The sequence below is a fragment of the Palaemon carinicauda genome, chromosome 21 (genome assembly GCF_036898095.1).
Source record: "Palaemon carinicauda isolate YSFRI2023 chromosome 21, ASM3689809v2, whole genome shotgun sequence".
NCBI classification, from domain to species: domain Eukaryota; kingdom Metazoa; phylum Arthropoda; class Malacostraca; order Decapoda; family Palaemonidae; genus Palaemon; species Palaemon carinicauda.
The window spans coordinates 90212403-90222110 of NC_090745.1; the positions used below are offsets into that span (position 1 = coordinate 90212403).

Genomic DNA, 9708 nt, shown 5'->3' on the forward strand with positions numbered 1-9708 from the left:
GTTGAAATATCTGAAGGCGCGCGCGCGTGAGAGAGAGAGAGAGAGAGAGAGAGAGAGAGAGAGAGAGAGAGAGAGAGAGAGAGAGAGAAAGCTTCTCCCGAATGACCAAAACTAACATTATCATCCTATGTCATGATTTGTTCCTACCAAAGGAAGTCATACATTTCAAACATTTCAGCTCTCATGATTTTAATAGGCTTAACATTTCTCATCAACAGATTATACAGTATCTAACATTCTATAATGATAATTGATCTCATGATACTTATCTGAAGCAATGCTTTACGTATTCCGTTCAGTTAGACTCTTACTAATGTAGTTATTAATGATAAATTTGTGGGGGAGATTGAATATTACTTGGTGACAATTACTAACTCCTCAATTACTTCCTTCCTAATCTACGAAGTATACAAACAATTCATATCTAGCATCAGAAACTACTACACTTCTAAGTATTTAATACTATTTTCAAAAAAGAAAGATGACATTATTACTACTAACCAAATATTACATTAAACAACAAATTTTCTTGTATTTTACAGCACTTTCTCACAATATACCGCAGGGAACTTTCAACTGATACTTACAAGGTTATAACGTTTGGATCCCAACTCTCCTGGGACACAATGTTTGCACTACAGGCGCTACAAATCTACTAGCTGACTCCGAGATACAAGAGGTCCCAAAAGCCTACCAGAAAATTAATTTTACAACAGCCTAAGGGTCCTGGAATCCATTTATTGCCCCAGCCTACACCATTTACATGCCTGGCTCGTACCCAGCATCCTGAAGCATTTAAGGCCGAGGCCCTTAATTGAAAAATAATGAATGGCCGACTATAGGAGAGGAACGTTTACGGTCCAACAACACACACCATCGACAGATGTTATTGTCAGATACGGAGAGAGAGAGAGAGAGAGAGAGAGAGAGAGAGAGAGAGAGAGAGAGAGAGAGAGAGAGAGAGAGAGAGAGAGGCAGGAGGAAAATAAAACTGGAGCGATAACAATAAACTAACACAAGCCTAAAACAAACTGAAATAAAACAACTATTTTTTTTTCTTTTATCACAAATACTGAAGAAAATTACAAGAATTTTACATCTTTAAGAAATACCAGATCGTTTGAACCTAAGCCGGAGATTAAAATTTAAAAGTAAATAAATAAAAATAAAAGCCCATGAAATTTCGAACTTTATCTCGAGCAATCTTTTAAGTAGAAGTAATGTTAAATTGTCATTTAAATACCAGGTATTTATAAAACATTATAAATATTTGTAGATATAAAAAAAAATCAAATCCATTATAAAACCAATAAACGGAAAGCTCGCCATACTGATTATTTTTCAATGAAGAGAAGAATCGCTCTAGTATTTTGAAATACGTAAATGTTCTTATGGTGATCATGGAATGAAATAAATTCAATAGGCTATATAATGTACAAATACCAACTTCCAGTTTCATAACAGTTTTAATCTGAGAATAAAACACGATCAAGACAAATACAGTAACAGTGTTTTTCATATGTACTACAAACAGATGATCTGATCTAAAATATATTGCACATTACATTAGAGTACAAAGGACTTAGGGTAAAAATCCCAGACAAGGTACCAATATCTTTAATCTATAAATTGATTATATATAAATAATATCAGCTGTGACCCCAATGTTGAGGGGCAACCATTTTGTTATAAACATTATATATACTGTATATATATATACGTAAATACATACATACATATATATATACACATATATGCATATATATATATATTTAATATATATACATTACATATATATCATTGACATAAAAATAAACAGGCACTTGTACAAGTGTATTAGGTGGCTATCAATGGTTTTATGTCTGTGGTAAAGTTAAGTTGGCAAGATGCTGGAAGACTCGGTACAACCTTCTGCTCTGGAACTTCATTTGTCTCCTCTGTTCCCTCAGAGTCGAGTTTCAATTCTTTCTTCGCTTTCATTCTTCTGTTCTGGAACCAGATCTTGATCTGACGTTCAGTAAGCGCCAAGCTGTGGGAGATTTCAATCCTCCTCCGCCGGGTGAGGTACCGGTTGTACTGGAATTCCTTCTCCAGTTCCAGTGTTTGGAACCGGGTGTACGTCTGGCGCGTTCGTTTAGGACCGACCCCAGATTCCTGACCTGTTGTAGAAGAGTAAGATAAACAATAAAAATATGAAGAAAAAAAATCAATAAATGAAGCTTAACATTGATGCCCAACCAAAATGGGAATACGGTAGTCTATAGGATATAGTCACTTACTTATTTTTAGAACTTTCACTACACTTTGTAATTTCTTTGTGATTTCTTAACCAAATACGTCTTATGCTTTCGGTCAACAGATTCCAGCCCATGCGGAAATTTTCTAATAATAAGCTACATGGGTCTGATGTCAAAGCATCATCTATTTAAAGTTAGATTAATTGACCACACTTTGAGTTTCTTTACCACAAAGATCTACAAAGGAAAAAAATGGAAAAAACGATCATTTGAATCAAGAGCATAAATTATGGAATTCGTTTTAAATCGATAAAATGTAAAAGACATACTTTAAAAGAAATTGTTTTGGCTTATTAACAACTGAATGGGGATGTTCAAACTAGCCCAATCTTTACCATGTAACTATTTTAACCATAGTTGTTCAACTGCTTTGAATTATTGTACTAAATTTCTAAAATACAGACCTGTAACTTTACATGAAGGATCCCAAGCAGAACCTTTCAAACTATATTCTTCAGAAGAGACATCGACCTTTGTATGCGTAAGTAATATTTCGAAAACTAACCCAAAGCAAGATTTTCATTACTAATCCCAGAGAAACAGTCCCACGAACAAACAGTTAACTTTTGATTTGAAACTAAATATTTTCTACCGTAAAGCGCTAAGGAGTAATAATCGTGTCTTCATGATGTACAAAGCAAAGAAAAAATCAAGTATAGAAGGCATTACAAAGTCAAAACAACAAAAACTGAACTTTAAGAATAGTACTTGAAACATTGAATTATCATAAACAAACGGGAATCTTAATTCGTATATTTGGTCAAGTAATCTATTCACTGGCTTTCATTACTATGCTAAGGTGATAATGCAAAAAAAAAAAAAAAAAAAAAAAAAACTGATAACCTTCAATTTCAAAATTACGCGTAAGTAGGGTTATTGAGAACAGTAAATGATGAGAGAGAGAGAGAGAGAGAGAGAGAGAGAGAGAGAGAGAGAGAGAGAGAGAGAGAGAGAGAGAGAGAGAGAGAATGTTAACAATTCCTCTAAATCCTACTGAAATACCAGTCAGGCACATAAATTCTATTATATAACTCGTCAGCTCAAATCTAATTCAGTCCTATTATTGATATGTATTTTTTTAAATTGATAATATCCGGAATGGAAAATATTGAGAGAGAGAGAGAGAGAGAGAGAGAGAGAGAGAGAGAGAGAGAGAGAGAGAGAGAGAGAGAGAGAGAGAGAGAGAGAGAGGGAGAGAGAAATTGATCTGAATTGAACCAATCTCGCAATACAAGCTGTTTTTACCATTATGCTAACCATACAGAAATATCACCATAATTATCAACATTTTACAAGAATTATTCCATATAAAGCATGGTAAAAAGTAGGAGGACTGGTGAAAAAGAAATAAACACACATTTCCTTCTCACGAGTCTCTTCTATGAAAAAAGAAAAAAAAAATAATTTCTGTTGGCAATCTACACGAGGGTAAAAAAAACCATGAATTACATCAGTTTCGAGTCCAGAAGATGGAAACTTGCTATCAATTTAAGTGTTCACAGGAGATCGGGACACACTTACAATTACAGTTAAAATATACAGCGGAACAATCCTCGCAATTTGCATAATCCCGACGATTTATCTACTAACTACTGTAGCTCACTCAAAGTTAACACACAACCACCAACAAGATTCTAAACGATGCATTAATGTGTCGATACTTTGGTACACCTGAAGCTATCAACTACAATTCTAAAAAGAATGTTCTATTCCTAACTCGTATTCATTGCATGTGAGAATAGAGAATTATAGGAACTGACACGGATATGGTGTGATACCAAAACTCCAAGATAAACAAAAAGGAATATATTCTATCTATATATTGTTACACTTGTCAAAAAGTAAGGAAACAATATAAATAACAAAATAATTCTTTACCATCACTTCTCTGCTTAGGCTACCTGTCTCCCACAGACTTAATCAAATTAACCTAAACTTTTGTATTTACACTGAGAAATTAATATTTCCTTAACAACCTCATTCATTATTATTAAAAGCTTTTGACGTCTATATTTTTTAGGTAATTCTACTGAATGACAATTCTGGCGTTGTCTTAAGATCAAGAATGCTTCTGTTCACTTTTATCTACATAAAACCTTGCATCTTAACCCAATAACTACAACACACCAATTACGAAATATTGGTGTGATAATTTTACAAATACTCCCAGGCTCAACATGAAAACAAAATGATAATTAATAGCATCCAAACTACCACCAGTCTCACGAGAAAAAAAAAATAAACAAAAACACCCCAAGGTCAGTCGTCTTCTCTCCCCCTCTTTAATATCAATAAACAATCTGACCCCATACAGACCCACATCACCTGAAGTATTTAACCTCATGTCGCTGTGAATGTATGAGAATCGCCCTGTAATTTGGCCCCTGGCTGGTCCTCTTGCCACAAAACTGTCATTGTAAACACCACAATCGTCATCTCAGCTGGTGAGCGTCTCTACTACCCCTGGAACCGCATAAACACCCATCTACCTCCCCCTTTCCGGCCAACCCCTACTTCATTCCCCCCAACCTCGACCACTCCGCTCTCCATCGTAATGACTATTTCACATCTGCTTCTTTCTGGATCTTAAATATTCTAACTTATTCTTCAGATCAACAAGAAAGAGCTAACAAGGATTAATCCCTTTCCAATGAAAGTTTTATTTTGCTGAACAGATACTATTTACCATTTCATATTCACGTATACATCAATTAACTGATTAATATTCATAAATATCGCTGAGAGAGAGAGAGAGAGAGAGAGAGAGAGAGAGAGAGAGAGAGAGAGGAGAGAGAGAGAGAGAGAGAGATGTGATTGAAGGGTTTCATGCACAAAACAAAATGAGAAAGTAATTACATCCAACTTCTACATCACAAAGCCAACCCTTAAGAGCACACTGTTTGTTTAAAGATAAATTATTCGTTTCCTTACGAAATCATAATGTTGAAAGATGACATACAGTACATTCTTCAGTTAGTGAAGTTAATTGCCCTCAAGTTTTTGTTAAATAAATCTACGGGGCGACACATACGGTTTGATTGTCTTAAAGATTGGAAAGATAACTACTGCTAGTAATAATAAACGAATTCGCTTTCACCACAAAAGTTATGAATTCTTAATTGGTCTACAACCCCCATCAAAATTAACATAACCTATGAATAAGATCTCTAGATATGGCATGGATACACATACAAATATTCAAAGCCGAACATACTCCTTCCAAACTCTCTGACTTAGATCATAAATTCTAGCATTTTACTACCAAACTTAACAGTGAAACTAACCTGCTGGATAAGCTTTCGCCCATTGGTAGAATTGTGAAGGCGCCTGTGTTTTGGAAGTATATGGCTGCATCATTGCATCTGGAGTACACGAATAAGGCAGTTGGAAAGTATCTGGCGAACTGTATGAGTTAGGCGCTGCAGTAGGTGCTACCGCAGGAGGAGTAACTCCAGAAACAGGAATATCACTATTATATGCATTTATCTTTGACGCAACGAATTCACTATTAACAGGAGGAGTTCTTGACAAAGGCACTGTATTGGATGGCACTGTGAAGGGCGAGAAGGTCTGTTCGTGTCGAGAATTTGCCAGGGCATCGTAGTATTGGGAGCAGCTGTCGTAGGTGGACGGGGTCAATGCATTCTGCTCGTAGGAGGAAGTCTTTTGGTCAAAATTATTGGGATACGAAGAATAAAACCGGAAGCCCTGCATATGGTTATACTGCTGATACGCCTGCATATTATCTGCGTAGCTCCCTGGATACTTCGTGTTTTCCAGATAAGCACACTGGCCCTGAGTGGAACCATTCCACCCCGCCGAAGTCGAAGTGTCCGCGAAATAGGAGCTCATGACAGCGTTCGGGCGACAGATGATGGTCGTACTGATAGGCCTAGTGAACCAAGGCCTACTGCACTTCGCTATTATCAAGGGGTGGTCACGTGACCCCAATGGGCCAATCAGCTTCCAGCCTCTCAAAGCTTTCTTCGTGTGCATATACTGACCCCGGGGACGTGCATAGAGTACTATCGAGATTCTATTTTTTTCTTTTCTTTTTTCCTTTCTATCAAATTTCAGCTTTTAGTAATCTGGAAATTTATTGATATCATTAGACAACAGGCGTTGAACTTTCGTTTACATAACAAAACGGAAGTCTTGTTAATTGAAGAGAAATGAGAAATTAGATCATACACAAAATGCGCTTTTATAAATGAGATCCCTAAGTTTTTTTTATAATTACCATCTTAAATTACCATCACGTAAATCATGCAAAACAAAAGTCATTCAAGAGAAAAATAGTTATTAACTGGTTAGGATGACAAATTCTATCCTTAGATGTTATCATTGTACTGTAATATAAATGTTTCGAGAATATATTAAGACAACATACTGAACTCTTCCCTTTTAAAATGAATGGTTGAATAAATTTATATAAATCAAAACCAATAAGTAAAAGACAGAAAAAGAAATAAAATCTATCCCAAACTACAATGGGAAAGCAATGGTCGGGAAGGGGAGAGGATAGAAGGGGGAGGGAACTGGAGATGAGAGGGGGAGGAGACATGAAAGGGGGAAAAACGTCGATGAGAAAAGAGGGCAAAGGGAGAGATTAAGAACTTGGGCTATGGCAGACCTTTCCTCCCACACTAAAGAGAAAGGGAGGGAGGGAGGGAAGGAGAGAAAGAAAGAAAGGGGGAGATGGACCAACCCCACTGAATTTATTCCCTATTCTTGTTTCCCCCTTTCACACGTGGTTCTTTTTCGGGTCAGGAAAATGTGGATGGTTTCTGGACGTGATATCATAATATGTCTTTATATAATTTCTTCTTCCCCATTGAAATAAGTCTTCAAAACCCACTGAAATTCGTCAGATTTTTTTTGCCCTTACAAATGGCACGAGTTTCTCTTTTAATGTCCTCAAAATCTAGTCATAGAGAAAGTCATGGAGGAAGGGAACAAACTTTCTGGAACTCTTCAAATTAATCAAAACAGAAATGTGTCCTTTATTTGAAGACTGATTTTGACATTACCAGTGATTCCTATGAAAAAAAAGAAAAAAAATCAATCCTACCCTCGAATTTCAAGCTCGATTAAATCGAATGTATTGGAGTGATCAATTCCAAATCGTTTCGACTTGATGGTAAACGAAGTATTAGTAAAATTTTCTCTCACAAATTCGACATGTTTTAGATTTTACACTACTAAGTTCTAAATTACAAACATTGACTTTGCGAAAATACTCGTCCCAATTTTAGACCCTTTAGAGATTGTAAGATTCATATCATTTATGTGTAACATCTAAATCATAAACAATACTTACAACACAACAAATCGACCGTCATTTGAAATACAATAATAATTTTGAAGAATTTAATCTTATTTTTATTCACGAATTTAGTAAAATACAAACAGAACTAATACAATATAATCATTCATGGAGAGAGAGAGAGAGAGAGAGAGAGAGAGAGAGAGAGAGAGAGGAGAGAGAGAGAGAGAGTTAAGCTATAAACTATGGAAATCCCAGCCTATGGGGTAGCTTGGAGGCCTGAATCAATCCAGACCATAAAACATAATTTTGAAAAGCATATGTCATTTCTAAACAGTTCATATCAAACTTATGCTGTTGGTATAGTTAGACATGATAAAATAAAGCAATAGTAAGAATGCTCTTCCTCCTAAAGCATCACCAGAAACTGCAATTCACGAAATTATTAAATCAAATGAAGATTTAACACAAGAAAAATTGACTTTGCGAAAATACTCGTCCCAATTTTAGACCCTTTAGAGATTGTAAGATTCATATCATTTATGTGTAACATCTAAATCATAAACAATACTTACAACACAACAAATCGACCGTCATTTGAAATACAATAATAATTTTGAAGAATTTAATCTTATTTTTATTCACGAATTTAGTAAAATACAAACAGAACTAATACAATATAATCATTCATGGAGAGAGAGAGAGAGAGAGAGAGAGAGAGAGAGAGAGAGAGAGAGAGAGAGAGAGAGAGAGAGAGAGAGTTAAGCTATAAACTATGGAAATCCCAGCCTATGGGGTAGCTTGGAGGCCTGAATCAATCCAGACCATAAAACATAATTTTGAAAAGCATATGTCATTTCTAAACAGTTCATATCAAACTTATGCTGTTGGTATAGTTAGACATGATAAAATAAAGCAATAGTAAGAATGCTCTTCCTCCTAAAGCATCACCAGAAACTGCAATTCACGAAATTATTAAATCAAATGAAGATTTAACACAAGAAAAATGCTAAATATCAAGACATCCCAGCGATAAAATCCGCTCTCTCTCTCTCTCTCTCTCTCCTCTTCTCTCTCTCCTCTCTCTCTCTCTCTCTCCTCTCTCTCTCTCTCTCTCTCTCTCTCTCTCAATGCCGTCCCATAACAGAGTACAGTATGTGGTAAGTGAAGAGGCAAATCAAAAAAAGCCAAGGAGGCATTGTCCCATCTATTTATTGAACTCTGTCGGGAGGGTCAAACGCGATAAAAGGAATGTCTTTATTTTATTAGTGGCTCGACTCTGACAATGGAAGAGTCACAGCAAGACCCCAACATCTCTTCTTTCAATACAATATACGAAATTTATATCATCATCATTATTATTTTAATTATGATAATTACTAACAAAGATACATTCGGTAGAAGTATTCTAATCTGGAAAAAAACATAAAAAATAATATCCCAGTAGTGTTGGTATATCAAGGTATAAAAATACAGTATAATGAATAAAATGGATAATAAAAAAAACATGATTTCCCTACTTTAGGCTATGGAAAAAAAAATAATAATAATAATAATAATAACTATATTCTATTTCAGTTCAAACCCAACATATATATGAATCTATTGCCTAACAGAAGTGGCTGTAGAGAATTATCAACAAATGAATACCATTATCTGTTGAATTTTGCATGAAAACTACGGAGGAAACTACACAGCAGACTCATCACCAGCATCTCAAACACCTTACAAACACAACTCATTTACATGAATCTTTGTCCTCTCATTTACTCTTACTATATATTAATAATAAGGCTGATGATTATGCCTAGATACTATTTTAATGGCAATACTCTCCCATGAAAAATATTAGCATTTTTAATATAATATCTATGCATGTTTTTTTTTGTTTTTTTTTTATCTGGGAATTGATAAGCTTACATTCAGCTATAAGCAAAACTTAACATGACATACATACAACCTACTTTTGTCTATCATAAATGGATTTGTGAGTATGATGATAGAAGTTGAAAAAGTGGTATTATACATGAACGAGTATTTAGATTTTCCTGCAATAACCCAAGCCAGAGTCCTATTTGACAGTTATTGTCTTGAGTTAACGCTTGCAAATTTAATCACAAACCAGGGTATTATGAGATAGTAGAT

General features: G+C 35.1%; 1 protein-coding gene across 1 annotated transcript in view; it reads right to left on the reverse strand.

Moving 5' to 3' along the window:
• Nucleotides 1-901: 901 nt before the first annotated feature.
• LOC137615322 (homeobox protein Hox-A7-like) overlaps nt 902-9708 on the reverse strand; it is a 38298-nt gene continuing 29491 nt past the window's right edge. The window contains exons 2-3 of the mRNA XM_068345087.1: nt 5582-6385; nt 902-2159 (exon numbers count right to left, since the gene is read on the reverse strand). Of these exons, the coding sequence (XP_068201188.1) occupies nt 1837-2159; nt 5582-6293 (1035 nt within the window). The 5' untranslated portion in view covers nt 6294-6385 and the 3' untranslated portion in view covers nt 902-1836. The remainder of the gene's footprint in view (nt 2160-5581; nt 6386-9708) is intronic.